Source organism: Carassius gibelio, chromosome A19 (assembly GCF_023724105.1).
Source record: "Carassius gibelio isolate Cgi1373 ecotype wild population from Czech Republic chromosome A19, carGib1.2-hapl.c, whole genome shotgun sequence".
Lineage (NCBI taxonomy): Eukaryota > Metazoa > Chordata > Actinopteri > Cypriniformes > Cyprinidae > Carassius > Carassius gibelio.
In genome coordinates, this window is record NC_068389.1 from 10,391,019 (window position 1) to 10,410,125 (window position 19,107).

The 19,107-nt window shown below is 38.4% G+C and overlaps 1 protein-coding gene across 1 annotated transcript; it reads left to right on the forward strand.

Annotated features, from left to right (window-relative positions):
* The first annotated feature begins 344 nt into the window (after positions 1–344).
* Positions 345–17,109, forward strand: LOC127935711 (RNA cytosine-C(5)-methyltransferase NSUN2). Its single transcript, XM_052533810.1, has 19 exons — positions 345–584; positions 740–897; positions 1,734–1,838; positions 1,944–2,049; positions 2,143–2,214; positions 2,313–2,397; positions 2,492–2,684; positions 5,974–6,048; positions 6,604–6,734; positions 7,011–7,084; positions 7,350–7,480; positions 7,661–7,757; positions 7,906–8,084; positions 9,679–9,771; positions 10,208–10,343; positions 12,768–12,848; positions 13,537–13,675; positions 14,374–14,413; positions 16,421–17,109. The coding sequence occupies exons 1-19, from the start codon at positions 501–503 to the stop codon at positions 16,728–16,730; spliced, it is 2,289 nt and encodes a 762-aa protein (XP_052389770.1). The 5' UTR covers positions 345–500; the 3' UTR covers positions 16,731–17,109.
* Positions 17,110–19,107: the final 1,998 nt, after the last annotated feature.

Below are 19,107 nucleotides of genomic sequence, written 5' to 3' on the forward strand. Positions count from 1 at the left end.
GAGCTTGTGCCAAAAGACGCCTTAATATATGCAAGCTATTAAATTCTAGCCAATAGATGAACGATAGCAAGTCACGAGCAAATAAAATAAAATATGTTATTATTTATCTTTTACTATTGCTTGCCAAATTTTACATTTGACAAAAATTTAGTGAAATGCAGAATTAAATATACGGAACAACAACAACCTCATAGTTGATAGAATTTCGCCTTTTTTATTTGGGTTATTTTTTTTTATAGTTGTGCCATTGTGTTTTGTATTTTATTCTTCATCTGGCACTAACGTTACATTTATTACGATTGAAGGTCAAATGTTTAAAGGCAACAAAATGAAAAGCGAGTCAGGCAATAACGCGGACACCAAGGAAGGGGTCTTTCAGTCGAAGGTGCGCTTGTTTGGATCTCGTCACGAACACGTGAGTTCAGCAGGAGCTCAGAAGTGCAGCTCTTTCAGTCAAAACGCATCGCAGGTTTATATCCAGAGTTATATGCGTGTCCAACATGGGCAGGAAAAACAGAAACAGACAGAGACCTCAGCAGAACAGAGATGGAAGAGCAGAGGGGAAAAGAAGCAGAGATGACGCTGTGAGTTCGCTAACTGCTCTAGCATCATTCATTCATTTATTTCTGAATATAATTGATGTTGCACAGTGAATACAGTTATTGTGATAATACAGGTTTCGAGTTAATGTGCATGTCATGTAGGTAGGTGGTAATAGTCACGTGGGCTCTTTTGGCAGGGCTGGGGAGCTGGATACTCTGAGATCATCAAGGAGAACAAACTCTTCGAGCATTACTACACAGAGCTGAAGATCGTCCCCGAGGGAGAGTTTGAGCAGTTCATGGAGGCCATGAGAGAGCCACTGCCTGCTACAATACGCATCACTGGATACAAGAGGTGACCTGGTGTTTCCTGCAGGTCATGTGTTCATCGAAGGACAAATAAGATATTTACTACTGATCATCAGCCACGCTGCTGTCAGGTCATAAATGAAGCCGTATCTCTTGACCGCTTTCATGGATAGTTTAAGTTTAGAGCAGGGGTCCTCAACTCTGGACCTCGAGATCCACGTTCCTGCACAGCTCCAATCCTAATCAAACACTCCCGAACAAGATCATCAAGGTCTTCATGATTACCAAAGAGCTGCAGGTAGATGTGTTCAGTCCAGGTTGAAGCTAACCTCTGCAGAAAAGTGGATCTCGAGGTCCAGAGTTGAGGACTTTCAGAAATGTGACGATACACTCATGGCACACTCCAAAATACTCTAGTGATGCTTAATGTTTTTAAACTCTGTCTTCGTTCTCTGTTTCAATGATTACTTCTAATGACAAAAGTAATATTCATATATATGCTTAGATCCAAAGACACATCTTCAGTTGTTTTTATTGACCTCCGTTAAAATGTACTAGTTTTGGTATCAAAGTATTAGATGGGGGGGATGGGTGGTTGGGTTAGTAAAACAAAGACTAAAAATTTTGTTTTGGCGAGAAACTGAAATTAAGTTGAATACTAAAACCGAAAATAAAGATAGATTAATGCATAATATAAATAACTAGATAAAGGACAAGAGCACATCAAAATGACTTAAATTGAACCTGGAACTATAAAATATACACAATCACCCACGATACATAGTTGCATTTTTGTGTTGCAGAGTGTTGTGATGTGATATATTGTAACACCCCTACAGTTTTGCATTTTTGATTTGTCCCTTTCTCAACCCCTGTGATCAGTCACGCCAAAGAAATCCTTCATACTCTTAAAGAGAAATACTTCAAAGAGGTTCAAGATCTTGAGGTGGATGGGCAGAAGATTGAGGCTCCTCAGCCCTTGAGCTGGTAAGATGGATAAAAAACCTACCTGCTCATGTGTTTTACTGGTAAATGAATTTTAAATGTCCTTGGATAGCATTGTACTTCAGGCGTGCTCTTTGCTGGTAACAGGTATCCTGATGAACTGGCGTGGCACACTAACCTGAGCAGAAAGATCCTGCGCAAATCTCCACTCCTGGAGAAGTTCCACCAGTTCTTAGTCAGCGAAACTGAATCGGTAAATAAAAATCAGTGGAACGTCTTTCTTTTTTTAATAAATGCAAATATTGTTTTTGATTGACCTTTGTTTCAATCCTGTTTCCTCATTTAGGGGAATATTAGCAGGCAGGAAGCAGTCAGTATGATTCCTCCTCTTCTTCTGAAAATTGAGCCTCAACATAAGGTACATCTACTCCGAGTTTCCATTAATACCAGCTGAATGCTTTTTTCCACTGGGAGAATCTTTCTAATTGTGAGGTCTCCTCTCCATCTTCTGACTAGATTCTGGACATGTGTGCAGCTCCAGGATCAAAGACTGCTCAACTCATCGAGATGCTTCACTCTGACATGGACATAGCTTTCCCTGGTAAACAGTTACTCATTAGCAGTATGGGCTTTACATCATGAATCCACTACAGATTTCAGTGATCATAACTCGTAGTTGTCCTCTGTGTCTTCAGAGGGTTTTGTAATTGCCAATGATGTGGATAACAAGCGCTGTTACCTGCTGGTCCACCAGGCCAAGAGATTGAACAGTCCATGTATTATGGTGGTCAACCATGACGCCTCTAGCCTCCCACGTCTGCAGTTCGATCGGGACGGGAAGAAGGACGTCCTGTTGTATGACCGGATCCTATGTGATGTACCCTGCAGGTGAGGGTCTCTGCTCAGACCCAGAGGCGTTACTTCATTTGTTTTTATTGACCTCCATAAGCAAGGTCTAGTTTTTCAATCAAAGCGTTAAGATTAGAAATGGTGCCTTTGCCAAGTAACTGAAATATAAAGAAGTAATTTGGGCTGCATGATAAAGGTAGTACTGTTTGTTAATCATATGATTAATTTGATCAGAATTATTGCGCTTTTACAAGCATAAATGAAGAGAACGACAGCTTGCATGATTTGCTATCAGATTTAGTCGCAGCAAACAACAGACTGAAAGATTGTTTGATTAATCGTTAAAATTGTTGATTAATCGTTAAAAGATCGCGATCTCGATTGAGACACTCTCTCGATCTCGGCGCGCATGCGAGTTCTTGCAGATCTCACAGACAAACGTCTTAATAATATCGCAGACTAGAAATGTTTGGTAAGATAAAATGTGCACGACAACATTAAGCAAATCTCTTCGCCATCGTCACTCTTTATTATTAAGCAGGAGTTTACGTACAGTTAATGCATGTGCGTGCGCTCGTTGTGGTGTGTGTGTGTGTGTGACTGACTGACTGACAGACAGTCTCCGCGGCGTGCATGAGAGTTCACGCAGATCTCACGGACAAACGTCTTAATATGATCGCACATTAGACATGTTTGGCGAGATTAAATGTGCACGACAACATTATTAAGCAAAAATACATAGTACATTATTTTTTTTTCCTCCAGTACCGAAAGCAGAACCGATACCGTCAGATCTTACTGATACTACGGTCTTTCATAATTTAGCCCCGGGGCCATTTTAATTTTCGGTACCCATCCCTAGTTTGAAGAGGCCAATCCGAGGCCAGAGTTCCCTGTGGCACACTGGACAGGTCAGGGAGGATGTAGAGCTCTGCGGTACAGACACGTCCTTCCTTGGTAGATTTGCGCTCCTGCCTCTTCAAGATAGCACAGGAGCTTCTCCTGCTCTCACAGAGGACTGCACCATCCTGGACTTTTCTTCTCCATGCAGGTCGGTCCTGTGCTAGGGATTCCCAGCTTTTCAGGTTGAGTCCAAAGCTCTTCAAGGAAGCTTTAAGGGTGTCCTTGTAGCGCTTTTTGGGGCCACCTTGTGCTCGCTTGCCATTTTTCAGCTCGCCAAAAAAGACTTGTTTTGGAAGTCTCACGTAGGGCATTCTGGTCACGTGGCCAGTCCATCTTAGCTGTTCCTTCGCAAGCATGGTGTAGATGCTGGGGATATTTGCCTTAGTCCAAACTGGTCGTTCGATGTAGGCGAATCCTGTTAAATAAAATATCTCGCTTGGCATTGAACTTTGAGCTTTATAATTTTACAGATATTATTTATACTCTTACAACAACATTACACACTAACTAAAGTTTTAAATATATTATATATACACTACCAGTCAAAAGCTTTTGAACCGTAAGATGTGTAATGTTTTTAAAGTCTCTTCTGCTCACCAAACCTGCATTTATTTGATCCAAAGTACAGCAAAAATTTAAAATAACAGCTTTCTGTTAATCTTCCCGTTCAAAGACTTTTGGACTGGTAGTGTATATTAAAATGTTTAATAATTCATTCAGATTAATTAGACAATTTTAAATAGACTGCAGCAATAACATTTTGTCACACATAATTTTTAGTTCAGAATCGTAGGAGAATCGTGATCTCTATATGAGACCAAAAAACTTGCTGTATAACACGTGAAATAACTTCAAGATAAATATCCAGCAGGCAATGGTTAAAATTCAAATGATCATGCAGCCGTAAGTTATAGCACTACAATAACTAAAATTGAAAATAAAAACAATTAAATCTAAATAGAAATGTTAAGAAAAACTAATAAAAATGGCAAAGCATATTACATTTTCCAAAACGTATATGAAAAATGATCATACAAAAATAAAACCATATATTTATTTTTATTATTATTTTTTTGTTATTATTTTTTTGCAAAGTTGGAGGTGCTGATCTGAGCCATAGATGCCATTCAGAAAAATAAGTCTGGCTCAAACTTTTAAGAATAACACCGGGAACTGAATGTAGTATACATAAAATGGGTTTGTTTGGCTTCCGCTATGTTTTAGCATCTGTAGCCTCGTTCTACCTGCCAAATCTTTCAGGAAAAAACCCCCATAAAACTGTGTTGATCTTTCCACAAACTTCCCAGAAGCTTTAGTCCTATAGTCTGGTTTTTGTGATTATTGGTTGCTTAAAATGTTGTCTGCTGCCGGTCTCTTCGAAGTTGCAATAGGCCAATATAAGCTGCAAAGAGATCAGTCTAGGTACTTTTAATGTGGATTATTAAAAACCATTCAGACTGTGGATTTATTTTGTCGTTTGACATGGTAAGAGCCACTGTGTGTGTATTTGTGTTGTGCACATACAATGTGCACAGATATGAAGTTGTGATCATGACCACAGTGAATACAGGATCACAATTATAGAGATGCCAGAGCTCTGTGTTTTGGGTTGAGCATGTAACATCATATAGCAGGGTTTATAGCTGGTGGAGTCTATACTCGGCCCGCAGCAGAATCAGGTCCAAGCACAACACATCTGCTCTGTACCAGCAGGCCAAACATCTTACACACACACAATGTGGTCAGCCTGGTTTGCTGTCTAAACATTTCTCTCAGTCGATGAAATGATTTGAAGTTGACTTTAAAGATGTAATTATGGCTTGCTTTTTGCCTGCGTAGGATTGCAGTTTCCTAACCTCAAGAGTTGACTCCTGAATAGCACTTTTATTTGATTCAAAATTTGCTGTCTTGTTAACCAAACACTGATGTAACTGATTTAAAAAAAATAGCATATGATCTCATAAGACCACAGGAAACTCTCCTAAAAGTGAATACAGTCCAGCTTAAAATGACTTGAAGGAAATGAATGCGATGAAACCACCATCTTTGATCTTTGTATGGTGAAGAATCACTGATTATAAGTCTTGGTAACCCTTTTATTTTATAGTTTACATATCAATAACAGTAAATTATGCATAATTGGATGTAACAAACCCTAATCCTATACTAAGTATATGTTATGTAAGCAGCAAAATATGCATACATTATATATAAATATATATACGCGCCAAACTTGAACTGTTTTAATGCAATATAATTTTATTGTCATGTCAATCAGGGTTATTTTTAACTTCTTGAAACAATAAAGATGACAAAATCATATAAAAAAAAAGACATTGATGTACTCCGTATCTCACATGAAATGATCTGAAGTGGTGTTACAAGTAAATGGCAAACGATAAAATCAGGCCGTTTTTCTCTACAGTGGAGATGGGACAATGAGGAAAAACATTGATGTGTGGAAAAAATGGACCACCAGCAACAGCCTGCAGCTCCACGGGTGAGACCAGTGCAGAATAACACTGTAATATTGATATTTCTACAGTCTGCATTTTGTGTGTTGTGTATGTCAAACCTTGATCTTCTAGATCCATTGTGAGAGATGCAACCGAAGTAAAATCTGTAATATTAAGTATATCTTTGAATATGTCATCACTCCAGTCTTCAGTGTCACATGATCACCCAGAAATCCAGTTAGATCCATTAAATTGAGAAATTGTTAGATACGTGTTGTGTACTCAACTGTATTGAAGACATGTGACAAGAAGCGTCTTCATGCTCAAGTCTTGACTGGTGAGGATCATTGTGTCTGGAGCTGAAGCACTTTGGCAGCGCACTGAATTAGCAGTGATGTGTTTTCTGTTCCTCGTTACTGAAATGAGATGTTGCATCTAATGAGGAGCTGTATTCTTTAGGTTGCACTGTCAGCATCGGTCTGTGTGTGTGTGTGTGTGTGTGTGTCTCCATTCTCAGGTTTTAGAACAGAGCAGTTTGTTATGCTCTCTCTCTCTGCGTGTGTTTGTGTGTGTCTTTAATTGCTCTGATTGTCTGTCAGGCTGCAGATCAGGATCGCAGTGCGAGGAGTGGAGCAGCTGGCGGTAGGGGGCAGGATGGTGTACTCCACCTGCTCTCTGAACCCCATCGAGGATGAAGCAGTCATCGCTGCCCTGCTGGAGAAGAGTGAAGGTATGTCTGCTGTCCTCTGGCCCTTAAACACTTCTGCCCGTCTCATTCAAAGATCAATAGAGAAAAATATATTTAGCATAATGGAAATCAAACTATTTTAGGACCTTTTTTATTTATAAGATTGATTTAATTTCTATATTTTCATGATGAAATGATTGTAAATCGGCATTAAAAAATGTGTGTGTAGTTTTTTGAGCGGTGTTATTTTGTCTTGTCATTTCTCCTTCATTTTCAGCTTTTTCTGATCTCACTGTCCCGTGGCCGTTTCTTTCTCAGGTGCTTTAGAGTTAGCTGACGCCTCTGCAGATCTCCCAGGACTCAAATATATGCCTGGAATTACATCTTGGAAGGTAATGAAGCGTTAGCCTCCTCTCTTTCTGCTTATGAATGTCGTGTCTGCACTGGTGTGTCGTTTGCAGTCATTTCCCTTCATTACTATCTGCAGCAAAAGCATTAGACTCTAGGTAACAGAAGTCCTCACTGGACCGAGGCCCACAGTAAAGCTCTTTTGCTATCTATTCCAATCTTTATGGTCAAATTTAATGCATGCTTACTAAATAGAAGATTCCAAAGAAAATCAGTTTCTAATCTAGGTCTCTGCTCGTTTGATTTAAGGTAATGACCAAAGAGGGTCAGTGGTACTCTGATTGGTCAGAGGTGCCGACAGGTCGACACACTCAGATCAGACCCACCATGTTTCCACCAACAGACCCAGAGAAGCTGGCCCGTATGAAGCTGGAGAGATGGTGAGTTAGTTCAATCATTTATCTGTGTGTATGTGCTTGTAGGGCTGTGAAGTGTGTTGTACCAGAAGTCTCCACCAGATGGTAATATATAACCACAGTTAAAGCGGAGCAATACTGAGTGTTTGAACCTAATTTACACTGATTTCTAGTCATTGTGGTATATCTGACTTGTGTTTGCAGTATGAGGATATTGCCCCATCACCAGAACACTGGAGGGTTTTTTGTGGCTGTGTTGGTGAAGAAGGCACCCATGCCATGGAACCGCCGTTACACAAAAGTATTAGGAAACCCAAATATAACATATGCATAAGAGTACTTTTATGGTATCTTTTTGTTGGTTTAATTACCAAACCCGTTTTCTTTTTTGGATCTACCTTGTATGTCTTTGAAATGGTAAACTGGCGTATGTCCTCTCTTGTCTGTAGCTTCGTCAGAAGGATGTGACCTCCTCCAGTGAGGTGGCTCCTGCAGAGGAGCTGCAGATTCGGGAGTCTCCCGCTGACGCCCCTGTGGAAGCAGTGGAGGGCGAGAGTCCTGCAGAGGGACACCCGTCTGGCCCAGATCCTCCTGACCTTTTAGAGGTCAAGAAAGATGATGTCTGTGGGTGAGTATCTTCAGTCAGGTGTATGTGTGCGTGCATTAGTCACTCTTTTGTTCTCTCTGTGTTGTGGATTTTGGGATACATATTTGGATGATGGCAGTAAATTAAATGAGAGCCTGTAAAACAAGGGTTTAATAATCCATATTAAAGGGGGGGTGAAATGCTATTTCATGCATACTGAGTTTTTTACACTGTTAAAGAGTTGGATTCCCATGCTAAACATGGACAAAGTTTCAAAAATTAAGTTGTACGTTTGAAGGAGTATTTCTGTTCCAAAAATACTCCTTCCGGTTTGTCACAAGTTTCGGAAAGTTTTTTTCGAGTATGGCTCTGTGTGACGTTAGAGGGAGCGGAATTTCCTTATATGGGTCCTGAGGCACTTCTGCCGGAAGAGCGCGCTCCCGTATAGCAGAGCACTGAGAGCACAACAGACATTCACTGATCAGAGCGAGAGCGTCGCGAAATGTCACAAAAGAAGTGTGTTTTTGGTTGCCAGGGCAAGACATCCCTGCACAGATTACCAAAAGAGAAACAGCATTAAGGGACCAGTGGATGGAGTTTATTTTTACAGAGCATCAACAGAGTTGTGCAAGTGTTTTTGTTTGTTCCCTGCATTTCGAAAATGCTTGTTTTACAAACAAGGCCCAGTTTGACGACGGATTTGCGCATCGTTTACTTCTTAAGGATAATGCAGTCCCAACGAAAAAGGGTCACGATCGTGTGTTGGAACCGCAGGCGGTGAGTAAAACTGCTTCAAATATCTCTGTGTTGTTAACTTAACTATCGGCGCGTAAGCACATCAAGTAAACAACATGCGATGTTGTCATCAAACTGCACTTTCCACATGTACAGCTTAAAAAAAAAAAAAAAAAAAAAAACGACATAAAATGGAACTTAGTCATGGTTTGTTTTGGTTGGTTTTGTCCTCACGGTGTCACAGCTTCCAAACGCTCTCAACTCAAAAGCCTACTGGCGCTCGTGATTCTTTAGCTCCGCCCACACGCCACGCCTCCAGGCGCTCGTGTTTTTCCGGGAAAAATCGGTACAGACTATCTTTCTCTTATGAATATAATAAAACTAAAGACTTTTTGGAGTTATGAAGGATGCAGTACTACTCTATAGGTACTCAAGATTAACAGGATATTGAGTGAAAACGAGCATTTCACCCCCCCTTTAAAAATCATTAGATCTGGTAAATCTTCACCGATTTTAAACCATTTAAATTCGCAAGGTTATGTAAAATAATACAATATTATCAGTATCATGTCAGTTTAATGCAATTTTAATGCACGTTTGGTCAGCACATTTATTTGTAAGGAAAACATGACATTGCATTGGGTTGCAACTCAACGTCTGTTTCAAAGGTTGAGAATGTTATATTATTATGGTTATGTGGTGACCATTTGAACCCGTTATTTTTGCATGATCTTTTGTTGTAATAGTAGACGTGTAACAACTGTGCAGTATGCTGTGAGTTCAGTGAGACAGATTTCCATTCTGAACATATTGGCTTCCAGGCGCTGGATGGCGTGTGTTACTGCAGTTTCCCTTCAGGTCCTGTGCTCCACATTGACATGAAGTGCTCTGTCTGTTCCAGCCCCCCTCCTCCAAAGAAGATGAAACTTTTTGGCTTCAAAGAGGATCCGTTTGTGTTTCTGACGGAGGATGACCCCATCTTCTCTCCCATCCAGTGAGTGCCTCTTCTCTCAAAGCCTTGCTGCTCAATACAAAAACAGTTTTCACGAACACTCTCATATACTGTTTAAGCAGTATTTGTCTGAAACACTGTGTTTGTCACATCTGAGTGGGCTGGAGCCTTTACAAGTAAAAAAAAATGAGCATTTCTCTGTTCTTGCGCTATATATCCAATGTGATGAATGGATGATATGATCATTTTCATTCAGTCACTGTGTGTCCGCCTCTTGTTTGTGATGAATGTTATTTATTTTCTCAAACAGATGCACAGTGCCACAGTGCTGGCAACCCGCCATTTCGACTTGTTGGAGACAACGCCTCTGCTCCATATGTCGCAGTGTGTTTAGCGCTGTGTGCATATGTGCGTTTTCTTCCCTTCTGTATAACCATCATTTATTTTATGCTGTGATATCTCTTTGTCTCTGCTGCAGAGCGTTCTACGACCTGTCTCCAGATTTCCCCAAACTGAACGTACTGACTCGAACCCAAGAAGGAAAGAAGAGGCACCTGTACATGGTGTCCAAAGAGCTGCGCAACGTTCTGCTCAACAACAGCGAGAGAATGAAGGCAAGAGCGCGTACACACACACACACACACACCCTTCATCAGTGCTAGCAGTGATTGAGGATGGCGTACAGACAGATGGGGACAGCAGCCTCGCTATGATCTCATCTCTATCTGTGCTCTAGTGTCTTCACGTTCATAAAGTATGAAACCACCATCTGCTGCTGATGTAAACAGACTTCACTGGAGTTACTTACAACAAAGAAACACACTGCAAACACTTACACACCCCGTCCTTTGTTGTATTATTTGTGTTCTGAGCAGTTAACATGCTGAAATGTTATTTGGGCGGTGATGCAGAACTATTATAAATTTTTTTTTTTTTTTTTTAATGTTGCTAATTTTCTATTTTATTATAATTTAAGCCTATAAAGTTTATTATAAAGGATTGTATTTACTTCATTTCATTAAATAACTATTTATTATTATTATTACTACAACATTTTTACATTATATATTTAAGTGAATGTTATAATTGTAATTACTGATACTAATTATCATTATAATTTGTAGTGTTACCAATTTTATATATATATATATATGTGTACATTTTTTTTTTATTAGTACCAAGTAATAGAAGTAACTAATAATTTATTAGTAATTTACTTCTAATATAATAAAATAAGAACAATTCTAGTTATATAATTTGAGATATAAAATAATTATAATATTTATGTATGTATATGTGTATATATGCAGTACAGACAAAAAGTTTGGAAACATTACTATTTTTAATGTTTTTGAAAGAAGTTTCGTCTGCTCATCAAGCCTGCATTTATTTGATCAAAAATACAGAAAAAATGTAATATTGTGATATATTATTAATTAAAATAATAGTTTTTAAATTTATTATACTTTAAATGATAATTTATTTCTGTGATGCAAAGCTGAATTTTTAGGATCATCATCACATGATCCTTTAGAAATCATTCTAATATGATGATTCATTATCAAAGTTGGAAACAGTTCTGCTGCTTAATATTTTTTCAGATTTTTTATGCTTTGATGAATAAAAAGTAAAAAAAAAGAAGCTATGTTTTTACAATATAAATATTAGGGATGCACGATATTGGATTTTGGCCGATATTCGATATGCCGATATTTTCAAAATAATTTTGGCCGATGCCGATACCGATATCGATATATATACAAATATATACTGATATATTTAAACTTTAATTTTACTGAAGAGAAATCCATGTATCTCTTCTGTACTGATTCTACCATAAATGTATTATTTTACAAATGTAGACAGACATTCACATCTGAAAAACAGGTCAATTATTTCACTTGGAGAATATCGGTTTGGCTCATCGGCAGAAATATTCATATCGGCCGATACCGATAATGGTCATTTTAAGCTTTTATCGGCCGATACCGATATTGTGCCGATATTATCGTGCATCCCTAATAAATATTTTGTAATAACAATAAACACTACTGGTCAGTAATTTGGGGCAAGTAATTTTTTTTTCTTTCTTTTCTTAAATAAAATCAATACTTTTATTCAGCAAGGATGTTTTTAATTGATAAAAAGTGATAGTAAAGAAAATGTATTATTAGAATATGTATTATTAGAAATGTGTTTTTATTTTGAATAAATGCAGTTCTTTTTAACCTTTCATTGATCAAATATATTAGACTGCAGAACTGTTTCCAACACTCATAATAAATCCGAATATTAGAATGATTTCTAAATGATCATGTGATCGACTGGATGTTACATGTGACACTGAAGGCTGGAGTAATGATGCTGAAAATTCAGCTTTGCATCACAGGAATATATATATATTTTTTAAGTATATTCAAATAGAAAACTATTATTTTAAGTTGTAATAATATTTCACAATATTAAATGTTTTCTGTATTTTTGATCAAATAAATGCAGGCTTGATGAGCAGAAGAAACTTCTTTCAAAAACATTAAAAATAGCAATGTTTCCAAACTTTTGGCCTGTACTGTGTGTGTGTGTGTATATGTGTGTGTGTGTGTGTGTATATGTATGTATATGTATATTTAAAGAATAATAAAATAGAATAAAATAAAAAAAAGGTTCCATTTGTTATCATTAGTTAAATGCATTGGTTAACTAGCAATGAAAAAAAACTTCTTAAATATTTATTAATCTCAGTTAATGTTAATTTCAGCATTTACTAATGTGTTATTACAATCAAAAGTTGTATTTGTTGTTACTTAATGGACCTGAGCTAACATGAAGTAAAAAAAAATAAAATAAAAATAAATATTATTTTTATTAAATAATGTTTGACAACCGAGATCATAAGTACTGTTACAAATGTGCTGTTCATTGCTAGTTAGTGTTAGTTAATGCATTACCTAACATTAACTTTTGGGACCTTATTTTAAAGTGCTACCCAATTTAAATAATCATAATGAAGTAACAAAATGCTGTTAACGTTTCTGCAGGTCATAAACACAGGCGTGAAGGTCTGGTCCAGAAACACTGATGGAGATCAGTTTGGCTGTGCTTTCAGACTGGCTCAGGAGGTGGGTGTTTGATCTTAATCATGTCTTGTGTAGTAGTCGTCTGAATCACTTGTGTATCTGCGTACAACTCACCTCTAGAATAATTCTAGTGTTGTATAGATGTGTTTTTGTCATTTAAAAATCATTAAAAGATCTTTGTTCAAGTTGAAAAGCAGCAGTCTAATCCCAGAGATACTTCTGCAAGATATAATGGGTTGTTTTCACATGCAATTTTAACCAGAAAGGCTTTGGATGTTAAGTTGTACCGCAGTAATCACTCTATTATTAAAGCAACACTCTGATCTCTCGGTTGTCTCAATGTTTTTCTTTGCTCAGAAACTAGGTTTAGTGGTCTGTAGGGAAACAAGTTAATCTCAATCTGCCTTTAATAACCTCAGCTTGCCTTCCTGACTGCTCTAGAGGGAACTTCCATTACCATTTTCCACAACAGTCTATTGATTTTTTACTAGAGGAAGAGCTGTTTTGTACATGGGTATTTATTCTTCCCATAGATGAAGAAATGGATTGAAATATGTCTGCTTTGCAAGGCTGAATTAATGGACAAGAGAATGCAGTTTTGCACTAGACTTAATCATCCTGAGGTTACATGCTTCTCTCTGAGCAGGAAAGGCTATGTGTGTTCTTGTTTGTTTGTGTGTGTGAAAGAGAAGATTGGAGTCCTTGACTCTGTGCTGCTGTGTTTCTCCAGGGTGTTTACACGCTGTGTCCCTACATCAGAGCCCGAATCATCAACATCAGCGTGGAGGACGTGAAGGTGCTCCTCACGCAGGAGAACCCCTTCCTCAGCAAACTCGGAGATGATGCTCACAATCAGGCCAAGAAACTCGGTCAGTGGCAGTCAGAGTCCTGCTGATGCCTGTTGTGTTTTAGTATATGAATGATTTGAAATCAGAGCCATGTTAAAATCTAGAAGTCGATTTTGCAGTTTTGAATGGTTAAAAGTTGCATGAACCTTAAAGAGATCACTCACACAAATTAGAATGTAAATGTAAACTTAAAAAACATTTATTGTACAACTCATTATAAAAGGAAATTTAAAATAGATGAAATGCATCAAAAAACTTGCATGTACTAGATGTAAAATGTATACTTTTATAAAATGTATATAAAAAAAAAAAAATTACATGCAAATTTAGTAAGATGCATTGAACACAGAAGCTCAGATGTGTGTGACACTCGAGAACAGACCTCACTGGTTCTCGGACATTTCTTCTTCATACATATTTTTATTTTTATTTTTTTGCTCATCATGCACATTTATTGCATTTTTACTGTACATTTTACATATGTATAATATTTGCTCATGTGCTTAATTGTGTATATTTTATCCTCTAAAGTATTTTACATTTCTCTATAAAAAAAAGTTCTAGATTATTTCTTTCTGTGTGTATTTGTTTATAGATATTAGACATTGCATCACGTTACAGCTAACAAAGGCGTGATTTATTTTATTTTAATTTTTTGCCATTGCTGATATATTTCAAATATATCAGTTCTGAAATGAAAATGTTCTCTCTTTCTCCAGGAATGGGCAGCATTGTTTTAAGATACCTCCCAGATCCGAAGTAAGTGCCGATGTTCTGTCCTTATTATTAAAAAAAGAGTCTTGAGATCTGCTCTGGTCTCCAGTTTATGCCTCATTCGTCCCTTCATCTGCTCCAAAGCCTTCCAAAATGGAACTGATAGTTGATTCCAATAGAGTTCGCTGTTAGCATGTTGCTAAGCTAAAAACACAACTATGTAAAAATTCTAAAATGAAAATTTTGAAATGCATTGTGCACCGATATCGAGTGAGTCAACTTAGTATCACAGTTCATTCTGGATCCTTTTTTATATGTGAAGGCTAAATGTAGTGCTGTGTTGGATTTTAACCAAAATTAGATTTTAGAAGGCAGCTTTGATTTCAGTTTTCTATATTTTTTGGAGCAGTGAAGTTTAATGTGCAGTCCAGGTAAATGTCTGGCTATATATTGGTGCTGGGACTCCCGTGGCAGATAATGCGAGATGTGTTGTGTTGTACTCCGTGATGGCAGTTCTGCCATTCATCAGCCAGTCACGAGACAAATGAATGGAGATTGAACTCTTTGTAGCCATTACGCCCCTTGTCTGATAATTAAAGGGCTCAAACTGATGCACCGGCTTCCTCTTCACAGATAAATAGCTCTTCATTGTCTCTCTCTGCAGAAAGCTCATTGTTTGGCCCACCAGACAGTCATGTTTCACACTGATGGCCCTTACTTGTGTAGAAAACTAGTCAATCCAGCTGGAAATGGTCACACACACAAACACACCCACCGTTTTAATCAGCAGATTCTGGTTTTGTGCCCATGTGAGGCTGTGCTTATACCAGATGTTTCTTCAACAGTAAGGAGTTTCTTTTGTTTTCGTTTAGCTTTAGCTAACAATACAAGTTCATCATTCCTGCATGTTTTAAATGGGGGCGACAAGCAAATAATAGTCAACTGACAGCACATGCACACATGAGACACCCAATACTTAATATCTAGCTGAGCAGTTCAGGTGTGTGGGTTAAAACCAGGGAAATTAACCTGGGCTTAGAGTTAATACACACATACCTCATTCATGCATGCATTGAATTTTTTGATAATTATTTAAGATGTTTATTTCGGTATGTGAGCTGCTGTTATAGACACTGTATCAGCGTTAATCTACTGCACTCCTAACCTGGTTTTTGTCGAATAAAATGCTGGATTTGATGTTATGATTGGTCAGATCGCCAGTAAATCAAAAGTTATTCAGTCATGTGATTTGAGACAGTCACGCAAGTGTTTTTATTTTTTTGCTCAAGGAATTTTATCAGTAAATGTGGGGTTGCCCATGATTAAATACATTTTTAACGCACATTTTGAGTTTATTCGCATTTCAGTGTTTCCATCTTTTATATATATATATCCCAAATTTCAAATACAAATACTTAGAAATGTGTGAATTTTAAACTGAATCTCAAACAGCCCTGTTCAGTTTTCACAACAAACAGTATGGTTGATAAATATTCGCCACAGAGCATTATTTCCGTTCCTTCTTGTGCTAGACGACATATCTAAATTAGCCTCCTAGCATCATGGGAATCTATGAATATGTCTGATTATTTTCTCATTAATATGAGCCCCCACGAAGCACAAACTCTAACACTAATGTGCACGCACTTGTTCATCACAGTGAGTGACACGGGCCGAGAGCAGCTCTGATGTCACTGTGATTAGCGGCGCGTGGCTCTGTGGTGTCATGCTCCTCTGGCAGACATGAAAACATGACGGCCCGTTCCAGCAACAGCACCCCTGATCATCTTTCACTCTCTTTTTCCATCCGTCTGATCACAGGCGCTCTTAAATAGTCTCAACTGCCGCCGCTATCACACTCCCCTTCGGTTGCTGTCGCTGTCTGCACTGTAGCTGATCAATAATTTGCTCATTTTCCCTTCCCCTTCTTCTGTCTTGTGTTCTCCTCTCATTGTCCTCTTTGTCAGTCATTCTTTGGCTCTTTTTTTCCTCTTGTATCAACTTCAACTTAAAAGTTTGACTTATAAGTTTTCTTTCTTCTCATCTCTCCAGGGATCTGGATGCTCCTCAGTGCCCTATAGATTTGTGCGGCTGGAGGGGGAAAACGTCCATCAGGGCTTTCGTCCCACGTAATGAGCGTCTGCATTACCTCCGCATGGTGGGGGTGGAAGTCTTCCGGGAGAAACAGGGCAAAAGTGACGACGGTTCATCAGAAATCCAAGAAGAGAGCATAGAAGCTGGCGAGGGACTGAGCCAAGAGGCAGATCTCTTAGAACAGGAAGGTGAAGATACGGAGAAATCGCAGTCCAGTGCTAATGGCGCAGAACCTGTTGGCAGAACTTGTGAGGAGTCTGCGAGGTAGTTATCTAAGCAGTTCGTATGAGTCAGGAGGAAAAATGACAGGCTTCACCAGGCCATCTGTGTTTTTCCAGACTGCGAACTTGTTCAGGAGCACCTTGTTGGGTAACCTCTGAAGAACTGATCGGGAAACAAAGTGAATTCTTTTAATTTTATCACAGCTTTTTTTTTTTTTTTTTTTTTTTTTTTTGATTAAAGCATTTGCTGTTGGATATGTTTTTATAGTTTGGTGTTGTTCAAGGGACAAAATTAATGAAGCTGCACACTAGCTCAATCTTACAATGCATTTCATTTTCTCTTATGCTTGTACATGATTTACACATTGTACATTATGCCAGTTTGTTCATTGTTACAATACTTGAAATAAACTGCATTTGTCCATATTTCAGTATGGTTTGGAGTTATTTCCAGTGGTGTATAAACCACATTTGGTTGTGCTGACTAGATGTGCTAGTAGTGTGTCAAACTCAGCTCATGCCCTTGCATCCGAATATTCCTAAAACTGTAATTATGCAAAGAATAAACTGGGAGAATGTGTACATAAAAGTTTGAATTTGTCATTTTTTTTTCCTTTTGTACTGCCTGAGACTATGAAATGTGCATCTGATGAACACTTCCCCGTGAGGCCACACAAGAGGATTTTATGCATGTAGTCATGTGACACATGAATAATCTACTGTAGTAATGTACAGTAATGTCCTGTACTGGTCTGGAAGTCTCTTTCTAGTATGCATAGTGAGTTTTTGGTTAACTGGTTCAGGTGTGTTTTAGTAGGGCTGGAGCTAAACTACGGGACTGGACTGGACACCCCTGGTTTAGTTCATCTTGGTAAGTGATCACTGTCAGTTAGAAACATGAAGGCTTTCTTCTTCTGTAGAATTCAACCAATCATATGATGACTTTGAAACTACCAAATTGTTTCACATTTTGCGTGTCATGCACATAGATGTTCAGCCAACGGGCCTGGGGCTAATGTCCTGCAAAGTTTTAATCAAACACGCCTTCCCAAGAATTTAGCACCAACTTTTTTATTCTGTTTGAAATTTTCCCCCATACCGTCGTTCAATATTCTCTACGTTAGTCCACTAATAAAGTCCAGTTGAAAGATTGAATGAACTAAGGGTTGCTGCTATTGCATAGTTTGTGCTTGCTGATTATAATCATTACAAAACTAAATGAACTGGCAGCTCCAGAAGTAATGGAAATAATTAGAACTTCTTTATATATCCTCAATTAAACAATTTAGCAATACATTAAAAATAAGTTTATACCTGTAAGATATTACACTGTACCCACATGAGCAGATGGATGGATGGATGATTCAGGTGAGACGTGGGAATTCTTGAATGAGCCTCACAGTGCATTATGGGTATTTTCTAACAGTTGAATGTACATTGGTTGTATGCTCGATATTGCGGTGCATTGTGGGACATTGCCCTATTTAAGGGTATAGGAGGTGATTTTGTACACAGCCCCTATAGAGTTTAGTTCCATCCCTAAACAAACACACCCACACAAGCTAATCAAGGTCTTCAGGATTACCAGAAAACTGAGTCTGATCAGCTTTGGAGCATCACTCGAGGGCCAGAGTTTGACCAGACCTGCTTTAACAGCTATCTTGGTTGCCAAAAGGTGCATGATAAACTAACACATGATCACTATCTTGCCCCTTTTTTTAGACTTTAATTATTTTTGTCTGTCTTGGGTTGAATGTCGGTTGTTTGGTTTATCTCCCTTCATTAGCTCAGGGTTATGTTTCCCTGCAGCCGTCCATCTCACTTCCTGTTTATCGGTGAGTGCTCTTTCTCTCTATCTCGTCTCCTGCTTTGACTGGCAGACTCACCCCTCTCTCTCTCTTTTCTCAGGCGTGTTGGTTTGTTCTAGAGACAGGCTGTGAGTCTACAGACCATGGAGATTGTTACTATGGTCACTGCAGAGAGCTCTGAACGTAATTAACCACAGTGACACAACCAGCTACATGCAGTGAGTGCCACAGCACAACACATCTGACGTAGCCCAAACCTCGTGATTATAAACAAATGCAGAGTGAGCTGCTATGCAAATAACCTGAAGAGCTTTGTGAGTGGACATTGCCTTACTGCTTTTAAGCCGGATACTTAACCTTGGCTTTGTAACATCGTGTGCCAGTTGTGAACAGTTTGATTTGCTGAATTGCCATGAAAGTGTGTTGCAACACCCTGGCAATATGGCTGCCAAAGTCCACTTTTATTCTTATTGTTTCTTCACAAGACATTATGGGTGGAGAAAAAAGTTTACTGGCTTAAAATGGTTTTCCAGTGCCGACCTTGACATCACTGATAGTCCTGCAGATCAACCATCGACAGCAGCTCGGTCCAGTTCACTGTTCCACCATCACTGGC